Raw genomic sequence first — 21,800 nt, forward strand, 5'->3', positions numbered from 1 at the left:
ACAGATGAGACTATGAAAAATACTATGTAATTGAACCTTATGTGTTTTCCAAATAAGTTGCAGCTGAATCAGAATGCATGGAATACACTTTGGGACGGGAGGTGCTGGGGAGAGATTGGATAGAGGTGAGCGAAGTGGAAAACTCACATGAAGGTGTGATTCAGGCTCAGGATATGACTGTGGCTTTTTTATAGTCTTGAAAACAAGGAGGTGGTTGACAGTAAGAATCAAGAAGTGCCTGAGATTTTATCACCATAATCTCATGGGAGGGTTGGGTTGGCAGGGTGAAGACATAATAAAAATTAGGTCATTGGTCATCATTAGCTTTTTAAATACAATTTATGAAATAAATAGGAATGAAATAATACTCACTTTTTGAAGATCAAAGCAAATTCTTTCTGTGCCTAAATTCCAATAACAGACTTCATTTCTTCCATGGTGTGCACTGGACAGAGAGATTATTTAATCCTGTCTAATCTTAAACTCTAGAACATATGAACATTGAAGAGTAGTTTTCATAATTGTGATTCATTTACAATTTGTTTTGCAAATGTGAAAAATTTTGTTCAATCTTGGATCTATAATAAGCAGTTTGTGAGTTGTTATGTAATGATGAAGTCATTCATGCATTTTCAATTGAAGTGGAAGTTGGATCTACTGATAACCCCTAAGTTATGAAGAGGTTTTTAAGAGCTGTAGCTAAACTTAAATGTGTAACCGTAAATTTAAAATTTTACAATGTATTGCACCCTTGATTTGTAATGCTTAATCTTAGTTGCATAATATTTAAACACTATTATATAAATAATACAGGCTACTTAAATGTGTATCCGTATAAATCAAGCTATTAACTTCTGTTTTTCCAGATAATTTCCTGTTCCAGCAGGAACCGCATTGCCACTACTGCTTCTACCCAAACTCCTTAGCCTCTTTTAGCAGTTAGAGCATGCAGTTGGGTGTTGAGTATGCAAATCACATACTGATATCAAGAGTGAATTCTAAATACTGACATCATTCTAGAACATATAAACAGTGTACTCTTGAGTGCTTGAAGAGTAATGTTTCACGATATGGCATTGGCTTTGGTAGATCAGCATTTTTCTGTGTCATTATAGGGAGAAAAGTACAGGCTGAATGCCTATAGCATTGTAAGCTGCTTGTGAGCATTTACTGCCATACTGGTAATACATAGTCCATTTTTTGGTCTTGCAATGGACGTGGGTTGTATGGACTCAGACCATGTTGTGTAGACTCAAAGGATTCCCTAGAAAAGAGGTCCAGAAGAGATACCTTTCAGGGGACCAAAGAAACCCCCAAAATAAAGACACCTACAAACAAAACTCAATCTACGCTTAAGCATTCCTTTGTAAATTCACTGTACGTTAAAGCCACAGAATGCCACAGTGCAGAGATAATCTGATGCTTCATAGATTTCAGTTAAACTAAGAGAGTTTTAAAGCTGTTGTTGCTTATCAAAAGACTAAATGCTTTTGTAGCTAATAAAGGCAAAGCAAGATGAGGAAAAACTGCAAATAATCCCAAGGAAGACATCTTCAAAATAAGTGTTTTGCTTCCTAGTGTGCTGCCAAAAGCAAGACAGATTTTTATTCATTCGGTTACTTTTGGTAATGTTTTCTGTAAGAAGGAATCCAGGATTAGAATTAATGGGAGAAAGTAAATGAGAATTTCTTCTGATTTACTGCATTACTAAATACTTTTTAAATGCCAGGCAATGCGTGAGGCAACTGTTTTTACTTACCCATTGTTTCCTAAAAAAAAAAAAGAAACTGTTACAAAAATGAATTTCAGGCAATCAGGTTTCTTTCACTAAAACCAAAGAAGTTGTTCTTAAAAGTATGGGTAAGAAGTAAATTAATTATCTAAAAAAATGTTAACACAGAAACAAATACATTGTTTCACATGGTTTAGCACTAGCTCTTTTCTTTTGTTAGAATAGAATGTTCTTCTTTCTCCTGCATTTTCACCTGAGGATTTCTTTTCAGTTTGTCTTTCTTCTGTGGAGAAATGTTATTGGTGAACAGTTGCTCATTTTACCATGTGCAGAGAAAGGACGGAATAGGGTTATAAAGAAAGCTGAATAACAGCATCTGAGTGGAATAATCATCTCAGATTTGTTTGCTACTGGTGATATCGGATGGCTAACTCAGACTAATACTGATCTAGAAATTGGTGAAAATTTAAAAGGTTTGGTATTGATGTCTGTTATATTTGGAGGTCCACATCCACAATATTCCATGAAGGAAGTATCCATGACATTGGTACTTCTGTAGTTTGTCCATACTTTTTTCATCCATTTTGTTGCTCTCAAAAGAAATATTATTTTTTTGTTTTCATGCTTTCATGCTAGGTACTGGTAAGAAACTGAAAATACAGAAATGAAGAGAGGATGATGTGCACAAACAGGCAGGATTTTAAAGTTAAACCTTATAGGGTAAACCCGGGCTTAATTTGAAAGGATATGTGAAAGTTAGCTTTGATTTCTTCTTACTTAGGTACTTTGTTTACTTTTTAGCTTTGTTTACTTCTTCAAAATTAAAATCAATCACAGAAATTATCAATATTATACTAAAGCATAAAAGTATTCTTTTTTCGTTCTCTTCAAGTGAAATTTGGAAGTATCATTGAAGTTTGTGTTCAAAAGAATGTCACGATACAGCTGAATTTCATTTTTTGCTCTGCTGGAAGCTAATTTCATTAAAAAGATTCCATTTTAATACAGTAATGACAGGCTCTTCCTAACTGAGTCATTCAGAATTAAACAATAAACTAAGAGCTAACCTAAACCAAAAACTTACAGCCGCCTTCTGTTTGTCCTTTTTGGCTGTGTTGGCTGCATCTGTTCAGCTGGTATTTCAGCAGGTCTAGTGCAAAACTGCTTCTCCATCAGAGAATTTACTCTGCTTAAAGGGCTCTTTTTTGCAGTGTCCCAACTTCTTCATATAGTTTTCTGTCAGAAACTCCACATCAATCCAAGCAAAATTTACTTCAGTTCTTTAAAATCAGGAACAGTAACTTAAAAGAAAAATAAGTTTGAAAGAAATGAATCAGTGTATCCTTATGCTTGATTTACTTAAAAAATATTGATAGTACGATAATTTAAGCAGTTCGTACTGTCTGCTCATTATTTTGGAATTTCGTAGATGGGGAGTTTCACTCTGAAACAGGCCAAATAAATTATTATGTTTAAATAGTAACACATGATTATTTGAAAATTAGCATAAAATTAAGGAGTCTTTTAATGGTTCAAGTATACTTTTTTTGAATCCTCTGTTATTTTTGGAACATTTATACACAGAAATAATTCTGTCATGTTAGAAAACAGCATTAATCCTATTTTTCTTTTGCCTACAGGGCAGCACAACTATTTATGTGCTGGAAGAAATGACTGCATAGTCGATAAAATTCGTAGGAAGAACTGTCCAGCATGTCGCTTGAGGAAGTGCTGTCAAGCCGGTATGGTCCTGGGAGGTGAGCTGCTTTTCAAATCTGATTCAGAAAAATAGGCAGTCAGGAACACTACCTTCAATCTGTTGAGTTTAAACAACATTACTTTGATACTGTAAAGGAAAGAACCACATTAAAAAGTGTTTTTTTTAAGAATTACATGATGTTTTAAAATTCCTTATAATTTTTCTTTAATGAGTCTGGAAATCCTGAAACAAAAATACCTTTCTGTAGGAATCTCTCTCTCCTACTGTGTACCCTTATGCTCTTTTTCTTGCAAGGACAGGAATTGTGTCTTTGGTGTGTATTTATTTATAATTTTGGATCAGAAAATTTAATTTAGGTAAAAAATAAAGAAGCAAATTGAGATTGACACTAAAATCAGGAATCACTACTATCCCCTTCTCTTTTCTGTTGTGCTCTCCATCATTGCTTTGAGTACATGTCAACGAAATTATACCCTTCTGTTCCACCAAAGAGTGGAACAGGTAGTGGTTCCAACAGGTAGTGGTTGCACCAACACTACAGACTTTGCATACTAGATGCTGGGAATTCCCATCTTTGTAACAGATTTGCTGTAACAGATTTGCTTTTTTACATAACATCAATCAAAATTGAGCACTATGCCTTTGGAAACCTACAGGGAGAAAGTAGTGTAGGATCAGGTAGTCACATGGCAAGTTTTGCTGTGCTAACATGCGGGAATGATGCATACTTTTCCTGGGTTTTTTTCATATTTTTCATGAGAACTTTAGCTATATAAACTTTTGGATCAGCACAAAGCTTGAAAATACATGGCTAAGACTATAAGAAAATGGCTATATAAAGATAATAGAAAGAATATGTTCTCAAAGGGAATTAAAAAAAAGGAAGTACAAAAACCTGATTTCTTTCTGATATAATTTATTTTAGTGCATCAAACATCTCTCTCTCTCCCTGCATTTTATGTATTGTTTTTTATCCCCGAAGGAAGAACTGGCATTATATACTGTGCGTAATTTCATTATCTTGCTAATCTGTGTTCATTCATAAGTCAAAACGTGTATGTAGTTTTCAGACTGACATTTTGATTGCACAGCTGTATGCTTTCAGCTCCTGTAATATTGTATGGAGTTGGAGTATTCTGCACATGTGGCCATTGTGTCATTCTTACATTTTATACTTTTATCGGTGATATAAAGCACTAGTTCCCAACCAGTGAGAGACTGTTGTTGGCTCTTGGTACTTCATCTTCCGTAAGCAACAGTGCTGCAGCTCCAGGCAACAGCCGGTGGCATGAGAGGAGGGAGAAGCGATGCTGCGGTATGGAATGTGTTCTGTGTTGTACCCCTGAACCTTCCTAGACCTTCAGCGGTGCCTCCTTTGAGTCGTCTTCTCCAAACTGCATCCCTCTCACCCCACAGCACTGGAGATAGAGTAATGAGAGCCATCAATCTAATTGGTGTTACTGTCTCTCTCTCCTTTCTGCACCTTGGTCAGTCAGTTATGCCTCTCAATAAAAAAAAATGGACCTGACAAGCATGTTGGTGGCATTGGGCTGGGGGAGGAGGGACAAAAGGAAGAGAACATGCCCTTTGGATCCTTCTTAGAGAGAAGCGGTGTTTTAGAGCTGGGGTAGGACTGTATTAGAGAAACAGTATTACTACAAAGACAGACTTTTCACCCTGAACCTGAAGAATTGTTTGCCCAGGTGACAGAAGAGTCCCCCAGGTTTGGAAGGGGAGAAAGCCAAGGAGGCAGGGGTCCAGAGTGGGCTGTGGAAAATGTGTGGTAAGAATGGAGACTCGGGAAGGGAGGAGGTGGCAGATATAATGTCTGTCTTGTAAAGTTTGGGACGACTTGTAAGGTTGTCTTGTAAGATTTGATCTATGAAAGGTGTCCCTGCCCATGGCAGGGAGGGTGGACTAGATGACCTTTAAAGGTCCCTTCCAACCCAAACCATTCTATGATTCTAACTGGTGTAAATTAATACAGGTAAAAATTAATTCCTGGCTCTGAGTTTTGTACAGACAAGAGTTTGATGATGATCTAAGCTGAATTTTCGTGTATGATAGCCTGGATAACACCAATAACTAAACCCCAAGTATTTTAACATCACAAGCAGCACTGTTTCAACAAGCAGAAGAGTGTGTGATAACTCGCTAGCATCATCTAGTCCTTTTGCTTCAGCATTGTTCTGCATAGTAATTATGCATAGGAAAAGTAGCCAGAAGGCTTGACTTTGTTCTACATTTTGCATACATTTATGGATGCTGGTTTTCCTAGTGTTTTTTAAAATATACATTTTGCTCTGGGTGTAAGTACCTAAAATGGAAAAAGTTGGATGCTTTTGCTAGCAATATTAATAAGACGGTATGTCCTCATTAGTGTGTCCTCATAGGAGGATGTTGTGTCCTCATCCTTGAAACCAAAACCTGAGGATAAAGGTGCTCTGACTCTTAGTTCTTTGCCATCATGTATGAAGAGAGAAAAACTTCCTCTTTCTCTTTGGATCACCTTTTTCTCAGCTAGTACTAAGCAAGTGTGAATAGTTTCTTTGTATTTAGAGCTAGGTTGTTCTATCTAGCCAGTTTGTTGTGTTCTTTAGCCCTTTTCTAAACATAGCTAATCAAAGCTGTCTTCCATTTTTTGAGGAGGCTGTTCCAGTCTAGTTCCTGTAGTTATCAGAGGGGCATGGGATCTCATCAGATCTCTGCCCTGATATCCCCACCTACCCCATCTTCTGGAAGGAAGTGATCTGGCAGCAAATAGGAAGAAGAAGAAAACATTGAGGCAATGGAAAAAAGGAAATATCAAATGGAGCCAGGACTGTAGCATCTGTAGTTTTTTCTTAGCTGCATCAGGTTGAGTGTAGTATTTCAGGTGCTCTTAGTGATGTCAATGCTGGGGGGATTAGGAAGCTAATTATTGTATGCAGATTGAAGTCGAGCGCTTAACACTGAAAGGGGAAGAAAAGACAAATGTAGGCAAAAAAAAGAGGAAAACTAGAGTGAGATTATATTATTTGTAAATGAGGATTTAAAATTCAAAACAACAAAAAGACTCAAGACAGACTGTTTAACCATAATGCTCTTTCTACTGTTACTATAATTTTTCTTACTTTTGCTCTCCTGCCATTTCTTATACTTCCTATATTGTGTCACATGAGCAATATTTTCTACTTGTGACTTGCTGTGCTGATTACCCTGTATGATTCATGTATGGGATACTACTGAGCTTAGATAATTTTCCCCAGGACATGTGTCCATAAGAAAATTTCCAATTCGTGGAACAAATTACATACTTAGATACATCCTTGAATATTTTTAATGAATCAGAATTGTCAATACTTTGAATCTTTTCCTGTGTTTACAGCCTATTATATTTTAAGATTTTTTGTGCATTTTTTGGTTTCTGCCATTCAGAACTTACATAGATATACTTTTGTTCTTTTACTCCTGCTACTTAGTTTCTGAATGCTAGTCTTCAGTTACTAAACACAGACCTCCAATATTGCTTAATCAAGGTGAGAGTGACTAAGATTTTACAAGATGTTAACTATAAGATTGCTTAATCAAGGTGAGAAAGACTAAGATTTTACAGGATGTTAACAATAAGGTTCTAAAGATTCTTATTACAGTAACTAAATTAAACTTACTGCTGGGAGAAATACACTTATCTTCCACAGATACAGAGTGGCAACCATATAGATAGAAAATAATATTATATTACATTGACAACAGTTCCATTTTCCGACCCTAATTTCAAAGCAATTAAATGAACCTGAATTGTTTTAAAACAAATTGTAGTCAGTTGTAGGTAAATTATAGGATAGCAATAAATAGCTTTAGTAACTGATCTCAGTATATGGACTGTTTCTTCTTTTTAATATATACAAAGAAAGTATCAATGAAAACATATATTTCATAATTCCTTAATTATCATTCTCTGTGGGAGTGTTAATTGTCTTTGAGTTTTATCATCTCATAACTGGACACGTTAATCTATCCCCTTTCTAATCTTCTACCTAATAGGATAGTAGGTAGCTGTGTCAGGTCCTGGAATAAACAAATACCCAGCTTTTTTATTTCCTGTCAGTGAATCTAATTTTCCCAGGCTGACTATCACAGATTCCTTGTTCTGCTGTATTGCTGAATTATCGCTTTCTTCATTGTTTCAGTCAGCTTTCAGTCCACATTGCAATGATTCCATGGAGACAAATTTGAATTAATTTTCCAGGTAATATTTTCTGAGGTAGCATCAAGGGGTTTATTAAAATCAAGATGTATTACTTCTGCTTTGCTGCTTTGTTCCTTCATTTTGTATACACCCTCCTAAGGTGTACACAGCTTGTTCTCCTACACAAAACATAAGAGCATAGTGACCTTAAAGTCAGAGCCATAGTGTTCTGTCCAGAATAATAAAGCATTGACATTTTTCACGCTGATTACAGGGTATGGAGAAGGATAGTGAGATGTTAGACTTTTACTAGAAATCCAGCCATTTTAATATGAAATGTCTACTATCAGTGTTTGATTGGCAGTATGGTTCTGTGTACCTAGTTGAAAGAATATTAAAATACAGAATTATGTATTAAGGAGAGAATCATAATATATTTGATGATGACATTAAGTAGATTTTATTTTTAAATTTTTTTATGTTTTTTAGGTACATGTAGTACACAAACACTTTACACATGCTGTTTATAGTAATCAAGGGTAAGGGAACTGTGAGTACTAAGAAACTTCTTGAGTGGTTGGCTATCTTAAATTAGTGAAAATGTTACAAAGAAAAGGTGTGCTGTCTAAATATGCACAGACAGGTTTTAATATTAAGATGAATAGCTGCCAGATTGGATTAGTATTCTTTACACATAGGACTAAGTGGAGACATTTGTTTATCTTAGAGCAGGAAATTATTTGGATGTTTTTGTAAGCAGCAATTGAAAAACTAAGCTATTGTCACATCCGTTGTTTTCCATATGTTCTTAAGAGTTTGCATTAATTTGACATAGCCTCCTTGTGGTAGATGGGAGTTTACTGTAACTTATTAGTAGTCACCTCTCCAGTAGATAGGTAACAAGTGGAGTTGCTTTGCTGGTGGCTGTTAAGCAACGTAATTAGAAATAAACACATAAGCAATTCTGCAAGCCAGTGTGACATTAATTCTGATACATTTAATCACTTGGAAACATGGGTACTTATTAACTACTAACATTTCCATGTGATAAGCACACTGGTTTCTTTCTTTACTTGTTCTCTGAACTGTAAAAGTATCTGAAGCCATTATTTCAGAAAATACCTGAAATCATTATTTATGAACTATGAAATGCATTGTTCCTTCTGTTTTCCTTCATGCCTAAACAATAGTTAGTGGGAAATTCCCAGCATGTTTAGGACTATGTATAGCTTTGTTATGATAGAAATTGGCCCTAGGTCTCTTGTCATAATAATTGTCTATTTTTTTAGGGTTTTTTTGGGTTCAGCTGTAACACGGTGTAAGTTTGTGTTTTGTTCTTTACTAAGGAGTCACTAATCAGAAATACTTGTATTCTTACCACAAGTAATAAAATGAGCATAAGATTGTTGGAGCACTTGTACTAAGCTAATTAAACTCACAGTTAAGTTAGTGGGATTATGACCCCTGCTTTCATTGGATGATGAGTGTTACTGAAGAGCCCATCGCTCATATTTATACTATCAATAAAGTGTTTTTCTTGAAATTTTGTTTGGTATACTCCCTTTGGATTTTAAATACTTTTTAAATTTAGATTGAAGTTTTGCACTTTTGTGTACAACTTACTTTTTTGTATGTGAAATGCATAAACATGCATATTTATGATGGGATAACACAAAATTATTTTTTTTAAAAAGCAGATTTTGGCTTTTTAGATTGTGTTCATCTGCTTAATCCTGTCTGGTTCACAAACGAGGATTGATTCTGCCTCCAGTTATGCCAGTGTACATCAAAAATAATTAATTTAAGTAATAGAATTTGTTCTGTATAAAATATTTAGAAATAATGTAAGAAGTCTTTCTATGACTGATGTATTAATCTTGCTTGAAGTTACACTACGCATGTACTAATGAATGTTTTGAAAAGGTCAATTTAATTCTCTAAAGCGTACATCCTAGGTCTTCCAAAATGGAGACACTGGATTTTCATAAAATTTGCTGTCTTCTATGATAAAGGAGCACCTGAAGAAAATGGAATAGGCATGTTCCTAAGTAAAGCCATTTTTGATGAACCTTTCTGTTTTAGTGTGTAGTTTGGAAGACGGGGACTTTCCAAGGAGGAAAGTAATAGATGAGTCTGACTATGCTGGCATCTCTTGATTCCTTCCATAAACAGTTGAGAAAGGATTCAGAGCACGTGCTGAAGTTTAGGTGTGCTTCCCTACTCCAGTGTCCTAGGGCCTCTTTGGTGCACTGGTTGCATTCTGACAGCACAGCACTACTTTTAACTAAAATAAAAAGAAGGCGGTAGGAGACGGAGAAGTCTTTGTCTCCTTCCTTTAGGATATGATAAGTTCCCTTGTCTAATCTTTTACTTGTAAATAAAAGTACCATTTTTCAAAGGACAATTTGATATGCATGTTATAAACTGGATTTTAATTCAACCAAATAGATGCATAATGTTATGCTTCTATTACCTTTCACCTCCTGTACTTACAGAGTGGTTTTTGCATATTGCCATTTTATAATGCAGTTTCTCAGTGGTTCAGCAATTTGATAGTCATGGGTTTTCTTTTCATCCAGTTAAATTTGGTGCATCGCTTTTTCTATTATTGTTAAAGCATGCGACACACCAACAAGTAAAAATATGTATGTGATTTCTGCGTTTTCTTGGAGCAGAACCTTCTCATTATTTTCTTTAAGGTTGAAACATGTAAACTTTTTATTTTTCTTTGTTGGCAGAATGATTTACCCTTTGTTTGCAGTCCCACTGCATCTCTCTTACTGTCCCACTGTCATCTAAATCAGACCATAAATACCAGTATCTTTATTGTATTTTTTATTTGTTATGACACTCTTTTTTCACTAAGCAAAACTTGTTTGGCAGAACTGAGGAATTTAATGATCCAACAGGGTTTTCATCACCTTTGAGGGTCTATTTATAATGCATGTGTTCCATGCAGCTACTTCTACATGGATTTGCCTTTTTATTGAAATGTGTAATATGGTAAGATGTTACTGAGGGTTATTGTCTTTCAACCTCTGAAGGTTTGATTTTCTGTGTCTATATGGTGCACCTCCAGACTGTTTCCATGAAAGAAATTTGAAGAGTTGCTACCTAGAGCTTTGTATGTTTGCATAGCCATACCAGATGTAGTACCTGTGCTTATTTTGGGAAGGCAATTCGACTGTTTTATTGGTTTTTTTGTTAGTATTCTTCAAACCACTGCAGTATGGAATGCAAGAATTCAGTATGAATGCAGTAAGAATTGCAAATACTGAGAAAGAGAAATTATTCTCTAAAAAGTGAAGAGTTTTGTGTTGACATGTGGTTCTACAGTATTTGTTGGCTTTTCACTCATCCCCTGAATTCTGTTTTCTTTGTGGTAAGCAGGAGGAAAATACTACATTACAGATCATCAAAATAGAATTTAGCCATGAGACTAAAATGCCTTTATGGAACTGGAGGAAAGGAATTTCTGTGTGTAGTAATTAATTACTAGCATTTTTGTTTCTGAATATTAGGGAGAAAAAAGAAACAGTATCCTTAATTAACATTGAATAGAAACTGGATTGTGGAGCCAGCTGGCTCAGCTGTCGGCATATGATAGAACAGTGGGAACTGAACCAGAAAACACTTTATGAGGTTACTGTAACCTAGAATTCATGGCAATAATTTTAATGGGTGGGTGCCATTCATCTCTTAGTGAAGGGAGGAGGATATGGAGGGAGAAACTCTTAAGAATTTTCCATGATTATTTCTTAATTATATAAATAGTCAAAAATAGAAAACTTATTCAGAAGACAGTTCTAGTTTCCTTGTATAGATTAAAAGTGTAATCCACTACTGGAAAACATTAATGTTAAAATTTTAATGTTAAATATTGTTAAAATACTAATGTTAAAATATTAATGTTAATTCTTTTTAACAGATCAACAATTTTCTTTTTCAGGTCGAAAATTTAAAAAGTTTAACAAAATTAATGTTGTGAGAACATTGGATGTCGCACTCCAGCAGCCAGCAACCCTTCAAGATGAAAGCCAATCTCTAACCCAAAGGCTGTCCTTTTCTCCAAATCAAGAAATACCGTTTGTTCCCCCAATGATAAGTGTTCTACGAGGCATTGAGCCAGAAGTTGTCTATGCTGGTTATGACAATACAAAACCCGAAACACCAAGTTCCTTGCTGACCAGTCTAAATCATCTTTGTGAGAGGCAACTTCTTTGTGTAGTCAAGTGGTCTAAATTGCTACCAGGTAATAGCACTTCCTATATGTAGTGAATTCTAGTTCAGCAAATATGTCATAGGACGAGCAGTCAAAAGGGAATATTATTGTCTGCCTGTTAATTAATTCTTAACAAATTCTAAAATTATTAACCTTCCACTTCATCAGATAATATATGCACCAATCAAATGCATTTTAATAGGAGGGCACTCTTCAAGGAATGCATCTAAATATTTAGACTCACTCCAAAAACCAACGGAACCCTAGAGAGTTCCTGTATGTGATCGTTATAGCAGCCTTTCCACCCTAACCCCTCCTACTCTTATTATTCATGCTTTTGGTATGAAAAAATGTTTATATTTCTGCATATTCTTTATTTTTATTCTTAGTAAAAAGCAACAGAGAAAAATTGTAATAAATAGTACCAGTTAGTACTAAGCAGCTTACAGATAGACTAGTAATGAGAAGTAACTGTATTTATGAAGATCCAAGACTGGGTTCCAAAAAAATCCATGTTATGTATGTACATGCGCGGTATGGTCATAGGGGCCTGATCCTGGGATATATAAAAATCAATATATTGACCAGAAAGCCTAGAAATACGGTTTCATGGGAGCTCAGTTTGACACTTCAGAGCTGCAGGAAAAGGTAGTCCCTATCACTGCTCTTCCCCATTGCAGCTTGTGCTTTTCAGACCTCTTGGTTGAACTGATTCATCTCATTAAGTGAGAAGAAAACTTGTTTTTACCCTCTGTAGTTTTCTAATGGCTTCATGAGCGGAACCAGTTCACTGAGGGGTGGCATGACTGCCAGAGCTTGCTTGAAGGAGGTAACAGGACCAGGTAATGAAGAACAGGACCACTGCTTTCAGTGGCAGGAAGCTGTTAGATTGACTCAGATACTTCATAGCAATCTTTAAAGTTATCAAAGAGCAAAAGTTATCAAAGGCAAACACAACTGAATACTCTTCAGTTGAATGCAAGAAAGATATTAATATGTGGATGTTTATTGTATTACAACTGTATCTCTTGTTAAGAACACTAAAGTCCAAGCTATCTATATTAAATAAGAGTTGGTTACAGTGATCACGTTACATACTGTCATATTTTTACCGAAGGAAAACGAGATGTATTCCTATTTACTGAAATAGTCACTTCTGACTGCTAAAGTTAATTTTGGTTTGATCATTTTAAAATAGTGGGTCAGAACAAAAAGACAAGAGGTTAACTATCAAAGTGAGAGAGCCAGTTATTATACAAACTTCACAAACTTCTGAGAGCTATGTCCCCAAAAGCACTTGTCTTTCTAGGTGTTCTCAGTTTTCTAGCTCAAAGATGTAATCTCAGAACACCTACTCAATTGTTGCCTAAATGAGAATTATAAAGTATTTTAACTTTCAATTTCATTTCCAGGATTTCGGAATTTACATATTGATGATCAGATAACCCTCATCCAGTATTCCTGGATGAGTCTAATGGTTTTTGCAATGGGATGGAGATCATACAAACACGTCAGTGGTCAGATGTTGTATTTTGCACCAGATCTGATTCTAAATGAGTAAGTAGACATTGCTGTTGCATAATATGAATGACATTTTGAACTTACTTGTGTCAATGAGAATGTGACTTCATTGAGGCCAAGATTTCATTCATTACTTGTTCTGTTTCAAAATTAACAGCAGAGGAAAGTCCTCTGATCATATTAAAATTCAGTAACTTTGGAAAGGGTTTTGTGGGAATCCCAAATATTCTGTTGACAAGGCCAAACAAAAGGAGTTCAAATAATATTTTAATTATCTAAGAGAAAAACTAAAAAAAAAAATGATGCTGTCAGAAGATTTACCTGAATTAATCTGAGTAAGACATGAGTTTATGTTTAATAAATGGAACTAAGTAGGATTTTTGTTCATCATTGTTGTTTGGGTGGGTTTTGCATATAGTTTTTATATAGTCTAATATACTCAGTTTTGACACTTTCTGATAAAACTCTCTTTTTCTAAAGTACATTCATTGTTAGAAAATGGTAATAATTTAGCAAGAAGTAATTTTAATATCAAGGATAAAATATGTGAGACTGCTCTTTTCTGGTTGGAGGGGGGGATTGTTGGCATAGATTTTCCTTCACTATGCTGATGAATTCAGATAATCTTCATTTCAGTCTGTCAGTTTTTCAGCTCTGCAAATTAATATTATAAAAGCTGTAATTTTAGATACTTTGGTTATAATACATGGGAGGTTTCCAGGGGCAGTAAAACATGATTTAATCTCCCTATTTATTTTTCCTTAATACATTTTTCTTAGTTATTTTTTCTCAAAATCCTAAAAGAACTACTGTGAAGTGAGATGAAAGTTAAACAGGTTTTCTTGTAAGACATATCTGTTTAAGGATTAAGAGGTGGATTTGCAGAAGATCTGGGCTCCTGAATTTAAAATCTATAGACCTGCAGGTTCTTGCCAGTGAAGTTCTTTATAGAAAATATTCAGTGGGACTGGCCCTGGTAGCTCCTGACCTTTCTCTTCCAGATGACTGTAAATCACTGTGAGGTTATAGAGTAATGAATTCTTTCCTCTCCCATGTGTTTTAATTATGCTGTACAAATTTTAAATACTTTGAAGGAATGAGACTGAGAGAACTTCTGACTGTATTCTGTCCCAGCATAGTCTGTGATACATCTCAAGGTTACATTCAGAAGAAACACAGGGTGAGATGGCTTTAGGCAGAAATGTCATGTCTTGGGGTATTACCCTGTATGTGGACCACTGCTGCCACCTTGTAAAGAAAACTTTCTTCAAGAATAGGGTTGAGTTTTATGAACCCTGATTATAATCCCTCAGAGACAACTTTTTGTTTACAGCTCAAGACCATCTACATTGAGAAAGAGGTGGACTGACAACATACCCTTCTCTTGGTTATAGAACATCTCATCAGGGTCATATTAGAAACATTATAAACAAAAAGTTTCATAATACTATGAAAAGTAACTGGCACACTAAATCATAGCTGCAACTATTTATTGGGAAATAAGTTAGCTTTTAGATCAGTAAAATGTAAGCAACTTCCTTGTCTACAATGATGTCTAAGATCGTACTTTCATGATCACTTTAAGCAAAGGTAAGTGCTGAACACAGCCAAAAAAGTCAACTCCACCTGCCTCCCTGCCCTGGTCATGCATCTCCATGATTTCACTTAAGCTGGATCAAACACTATGTGGCTGCACTGTCAAACAGATAAGGAAATTATATGCTTGAGAAATATTCCAGAAAAAGCCATTAATTAGCAGATGGAGGTGATCCCTGATCTGACTCACCACATGGACATGCAGGCACTGATGCCAGAATAGCAGGAGTGCACACCTAGAGGTGGAAAGAGATAATGGAAATCCCTTCTTATAGGGGCAACGCACACTTGAGTTGTTTCAAAATGACCATGAAACCACAATTCAAAGATTGTTTCACAGCCAATCTGTCATTTAGTGAACTGAGTTGTAGTGCTCCTTGGAAATGACTTGTTTGGTAGCATCAATTTCAGACCAATAAAGCCAGACAATGATTTCATGAATTAGTATTAAAACCCTACAAAGATTTACTGTTACTTACACTTTGCACTGTCTGAAAACATGACTAAGAACAGCATTTCAGCATACCCTGAAAGCTGCTGTCACCCTTCATAGATACTACTTAGAAATAGAGACTACCAGAAAGGAATAGGAAGGGAGATTTAAAGTAGCTGTAGAAGTAACCAGTCCTTTCAGATCTAACAAATTAAATTTCTATGTTTAAGTCATTTAAGAGCTGGTGCGAGATATCAGATATTGAACAAAGCTGAAATAATTTTCATTTAAGACAACAGTAACACTTTAAATAACAGGAGAAAAAAAACTCAGTGCATTGAGAGAATTCTTTCATTCATGGAAAATATCTTCTGTTTTCATTGTTGACGGCACTATCTGCAGTCAGGTTGGAACATTGATCTGGACTTCGTAAGGGCGAAGGGCAAAATTTAATCTTGTCATTGTTGTACCTAATTCATCTGGATCGGGATGCAGCTTTGTAAAATTAGCCCATGTTACTGGATCTTCAATTAATTCAGTTTAGTTTACAGACTTTGAAATGCTATTGTTGCAGTAATTTCAGTTGAAAACTGCCCTCCCAATAAATATATGCAATAAAATATACTCAGTATACCAAAATCTCAGAGAGAAAAGTAAGATTGAAGCGCTGCAAAAAACTAAACAGTTTTATTTATTTCCTTGTGCGATTTGTCCTATTTACTTCTGCAGGAGTTTAGATAAGGCTGTACTAATGTCTAAGTTTACTTAAATACTTTTTGGATATATTTACATTTAACATTTTTAACTCTCTTTAATGGCATAAAATGCTACAAAATATCATTGCTGTTAGCAGTACAATGTTAGACTTGCAACAAAGTATTTTGATTCAGACATTTTTGCAAAACCTAAGAACAAGTTTTCTATAAACTTTCAGGTTTATCTTCAATTTTATGCTTTGAAACCTTTCCAGAGAATGTAAAAATCTATCAACCTCTAAAAGAAAAAGAAAGTACTTCACATTAATTATTAGGGTGTTTTTAATTAATAAAAACCCTTCTTTTTTGGTGGTTAGCATTCAGCTTTGATAGTCTCCAAGGTTTTTTTTTCTGGGCAGCAGTAACAAATTAAACATCCAAAATAATAGCACATTCATTACGATTAAAAAACTAGTGTAGGTACAAAAAAGTCAGAAAATTGTCTATGTATATAACCTCTTTCTTTTGTTTCTGTAATGTGGTAATTAAACTGCTAACAAAGCACTTCCTTCAAGGAATTAGTACCGGAGCCGTTCCGTTTCTTTATTTTCATGGTTTTTAATTTTTTTTACCTTTTCTGGGTGTAAGACAGAGGATGAAAGAATCATCGTTCTATTCCCTGTGTCTATCCATGTGGCAACTCCCACAGGAATTTGTCAGACTTCAAGTTAGCCAAGAAGAGTTCCTATGTATGAAAGCACTGTTACTTCTCAACACAAGTAGGTTCTTTTATTTCTTTGTAACATATCACCAGTAAAAGAGTTTTGAACCGTGTTGTTTAACTTGACAATTGCTAAGCTATCTGGCTTAACAAATGGAAACTTCTTTAGGAGGAATGTTAGTCTTCCAAGACCTAAAAATATTTTTTCTAGTGTTTATAAGGAACAAATAATTTGTGATTCATTGTTGGTTTTATTCTGTATAAAGGCACTGGGGAAATGTTGGATCCCTTTTGATATATAGCTATACTGTACTACACATTTTCAAATCAAGTGTGCAGTATTTCTGCCTGGAAGCTCTTCAGCTTAAATGACTCTACACAGATAAAAAAAACCTTACAAGCATTAGAAATATATTAAAAAATATTTGATAAATTGTCAGGACTGAGGGCTTTATCTTGGCCAAGAACTTGAAGCATGCTTACTCAAAAGAATTAGGGAGATGGACGTGGCAAACAATACTAACATTTATTCAACTTTTTATAGGTATAAATAGGTCAAGTTTAGCACAGATATAAACAAATGGAAATGTTTTTCTTTGGTTTGTTTCTCTAGAACAGAATCTGTGATCACTTTTAATCATACGCATCTTTTAAAGAATCCAGCGTACAGCTGCATTCCACTTTAAATGGGAAATGTGGTAGTTGATGAAGTTATCTTCCAAAACCTTTTCTAAAATACTAAAATGTACATCTGCTGAGGCCATAATTGTTAGTTATGAATCCACAAATAGAAAGTTTTAAAATGGTCCAGGTGCTATTAGAAATTAGAATAAGCACCTCTGAGAAATATAATTTGAAGGATGTTGAAGTTTGGTTCTCTACACACTTACGGAGTTGGAGAAGAGATGTGCAAATCCTGCATAACCTGCTTGTTGATTGTACAAAGTTTCAGTAAAAGATAAGGAACTAAAATTTATTCCCTCTTAAGCTGTACTTGGCTGGTATTTGCATAAGCTCATGCTTAAAAAAACCTTGGTCTCAGCAGAGCATAAGCAGTAGAGATTAAATTTAGCTCATATGAACATAAAAATTACTAAAATAATAGCAAAATACCATACACTGCTGAAGCAATAAAAATAATGTGGACAAAAATCCCTCTCTGATAAAACTCCAGTTGGAGTTTGAATGTATTCCTAGTTTAAATGTTTTCCACCTTGTTTACATCATGAAATGAACTCCCCTGTCTATCTGAAGCTTAGAGGGAAGTTTTAAATTTCAGTGAAATTTAGATACATTTGTGATATTCCAGCTCTCCATTTCTGTCCCACAAAGTTCAAATCAAATTCAAAAAAACATTGCAATGGTCCAATCCCTCTCATCAGTTTAACGGTATTCATCAAGTTACCGTTCTTTATCAACTGCATTGCCCTCAGAAGCTCATTTCTAAGATGATATATTTATATATATGCAATAAATTAGTTAAAAAAAAAAGAAAGTATTGCTACCTGTGCTGATGAATTTTGCTTTTTGTTCTCTCCTGCACTTATTGTCTTATAGGAAAAAACAATTTGTCAGATCTTTGGGAAAAGGAACACACCTAACCGTTGTTGCTGAGACATTTAGTAAACGTTTGGTACTGTATAAATACAATTCCACAAAATTATTTTCAAAAAACCATGTAACCTCATTGTTGCTATAAAGTGTCTTTTAAGACTACTTTTATTTTAGTCCATGGTATTCATCTTAGTCCTCTTCAGATGTGAAAGTATGGCCATTTCAAGCTTTCATATACTAACAGTAAATGAAGTCTGAAGTTTTAGTCTCTCATTCTTTCTTCTGTTTGATTTATTGTTTAGATGAACTGGTTTTTACTTTTTATATAATTTTGAAGAAACAGTAGTTTGTATTAAACATAACTAAATGTCAGTCTCGATACAATTCTAATTCTGTATGGAAACCCCAGCCTAAGTTGTAACAATATTTTTGATTTTACAGTTTTTCCATTGAGTTTGCTGTGGCTCAGATGTTTTCTTTATGTTGTACTTGTGACAGTTTTAAAGCTGTCTTGAAAGCAGAATTAGTCTTTGCAAAAAGTGGACCAACATTTTTATTTTCTGCAATTCTTTCCATTTTACAGGTCCTTATTTACCGTATGTAATATGCTGTGTTGTAGTAGTGCCCCAAAAGTTCTAAATAGGGCTCCATCTTGCAGAGGCCACATACATCTAGGAACTAATACTATGAATAGTTCAGAAAGACTATGATTTAAGAAAGTAGAGCTATGCCAAAAAAGAGAGAAATAAGCATATAGCAAGTTCAGTTCTAGCTCTAACACTTTCCAGACTTTTGATTTAGAGGAGTTGCAAAATCTTGTTGCATAAGATTTTGGCTGGGTTCTTGCCACTGAATGAAAGCATCCACATTCTTTACATATGTTCAGGGAGAAGGAGCATTCGAGCTACCTGTGTTTAAATTGCATTTGTTCATGTAAGACATTGTAATTCTTCACTCAAATAAATAGCTTAGTGGAACTTTTTGTGATTAGATGGGAATGTGACTGTGCTTTTGCAGAATTCTGGGAAACAGGCCATTCATTGCTGGAAGAGATCTTTTAATTCACAAGGGAAATGTAAGGACTTAACTGCTGTTTTAGAGATGCAAGCCAAAGAAAGCGTCCACCTAACCCTAAATTCCATTAGAATGTCACTTTATATGAAAAAGATTTCATAGGTGTCTGTAATTCTGCTGTTAGACATACCCAGAACCATCCAGGCTTTGAAAATTAAGCTATTCTTTTTCCATGACATAACTTTTCCCCACTGTGAGTATTCCTGCCTGTATTAGTCCTAAGCACATTGCATTCTCCACAAAATAGAACTCTTCCCTTCTGTTCAGACCCTCGATGCATATGTGACAGGCACACTTTCAGATACCTCCTTTGTCTGTTTGGACTTGAGAGGCTGTACTGAGTCAAGCCAAAGGTCCACCTCAACCAGCATTTCATCTCCCATCAGCTGCCAAAAGAAATCTAACATGGCATCCCTAAAAGGTGGACTATTAATAGATATGGTGTTATAAATGTACTTTCTGTGGAAGCAGTCACAATTTCTATTCTCTATTTTTATTTTTGTTTGAATTCTGTTTTAGTTAGGAGTCAGACCCTGACTTCCATAGCCATCTCAGTGGCTTTAAAGACACTTGTCTTTAAAGTAAATTTGCTATTTTCTGTATGTGTGTCTCCCTCCTTCCCCCAGACTTTCACTTGTCTGAGGAGACACAGAGCAAGAGACATCCTTGGCAAACTGGATCATTTCCTCTCTTGAGCAGTCTCTTACAAAATAGGAGACTTCTGCTTAACTCGAGTAGAGATTTGAACTTCTGCTTTGTTATCTCTCTCTGGGGTGGAGGTGAGGGACACAATTTTAATCTGTTTGCCTGAAGTGTCTCCTTCCCCCTTACCTTCTTCTGAGGAATGAGACATGACTTAGGCAACTGACTTCAGAACAGGGTTTATGATTTCCAAATGGAGAGCAGTGCTTCTCTCAGTGCAGAGTTTGCTGCCTAATTCTCTTTCAGGGAATGGGTTAAGGTCCAACCCTTGTGCAGCCGTCTGCTTTTTAGGTGGCTTCTGTTTTAAGAATTCCATTCTTAGGTATCTAACAATACAGTGCATTGTACAGAGAGTCAGCACACATATATTTATGTTTTAATTCCAGAAAGTGACAAATCACCTGGAAGTTAGGTGTTACAGTGTTGAATAAGTCAATGTCATTATGAACCAAGCTTCAATTTTTTTTTTTTTAAGAGATGCAAGTGAAGCCTGTTGTGGCCTGATACTAGTCGTGGCCTGATACTAGTCATGGTCTGATACCAGATTGAAGATGTACTAGATACCTAGATAACTAACATGTGATTTATTTAACTATGTGAGCTAGTCCCCATGGCATTCTTTTAGAGTCTGTGGAGAAAAATAAGCATCTCTACAGCATAATTCATCTCTTTCTAAAGCTACTTTAGAAACTTTTTACTTTTACTTTTTACTTGCCTGATTTTTCCCACTAAAACTACAGCAATCTGTGGTAACTAGCCCAGATGGAGGTGCCTATACTGTAAAATGTCTAAAGTTTGGTGAGGTGAATCCTTCCCCTCATGCTTGCTGTCAGAATACGAAATGTTAAATGTGATGTTGCAGTGTGAAATGTCGTTGGCAAGAGAGAAAAGAAAGGGGAAGAAATTTAACAGCTCTTTCAAAAACAGTATGTTTGAAACAAGACCATGTTTTAATGTATGATTATTATAGTGAAGCAAGGATTTAGATTTGATTGCCAGATGGGAATATTTTTTCAGGTTTCATTTCTTCAAGTTTTTCATTTCTTAGTTGCCTTTGACAACATTAATTGTAAGACTTGTGTATTACACTCTGCAATATCAAGGAAAGTAGTCTGGAGCTTATGCCTGTTTCCTTATAATGCTACCAACACTTGATCAGTGATCAAATATGGTCTTATCACTAGCAATCACTAACAGGTTCATTCCTCAGTGTTCTCTCCATGTCCTCATTTTGGTCCTCACAGCTGACCACTGAGAGAAGAGTGTGTTCAACCATTTGCTCCTCCTTGCTAATTTCTCTAAAAGCTGTTCACACTTAAGACTCTGATAATGCATCTATTCTGTTAAGTGAAAGAGGTCCAAACAGGAGGCCTGAGCCCTGGATGCTTTGCTGTCTACGCTACTTAAGAGTCGTTAGTTCATTCCTTGACTCCATTTTGAAGCACTCCAGCTAGATCTCTAACATAAATCTGCTATGAAGAGGGCTGACCCTTAGCAGCGTAAACATGAGCCGTTCCATAACATCTTTCCTCAAGGACAGGAGTGCTTCTTTTGGCCATCTTCTTTTCAGCAGACAGGTGTAGCTGAAGCTTAAGGCTATTTCTAGACATCAGCAATTAGCACAATTGACTGATTGTTGCTGGTATATCCTTTTAACTA

The 21,800-nt window shown here is 35.4% G+C and overlaps 1 protein-coding gene across 1 annotated transcript in view; it reads left to right on the top strand.

Annotated features, from left to right (window-relative positions):
- Positions 1-21,800, top strand: part of PGR (progesterone receptor) — a 39,925-nt gene that overhangs the window by 13,345 nt on the left and 4,780 nt on the right. Inside the window, exons 3-6 of the mRNA XM_076328242.1 lie at positions 3,373-3,489; positions 11,573-11,875; positions 13,258-13,402; positions 16,739-16,869. Of these exons, the coding sequence (XP_076184357.1) occupies positions 3,373-3,489; positions 11,573-11,875; positions 13,258-13,402; positions 16,739-16,869 (696 nt within the window). The remainder of the gene's footprint in view (positions 1-3,372; positions 3,490-11,572; positions 11,876-13,257; positions 13,403-16,738; positions 16,870-21,800) is intronic.

Source organism: Aptenodytes patagonicus, chromosome 1, assembly GCF_965638725.1.
Source record: "Aptenodytes patagonicus chromosome 1, bAptPat1.pri.cur, whole genome shotgun sequence".
NCBI classification, from domain to species: Eukaryota; Metazoa; Chordata; class Aves; order Sphenisciformes; family Spheniscidae; genus Aptenodytes; species Aptenodytes patagonicus.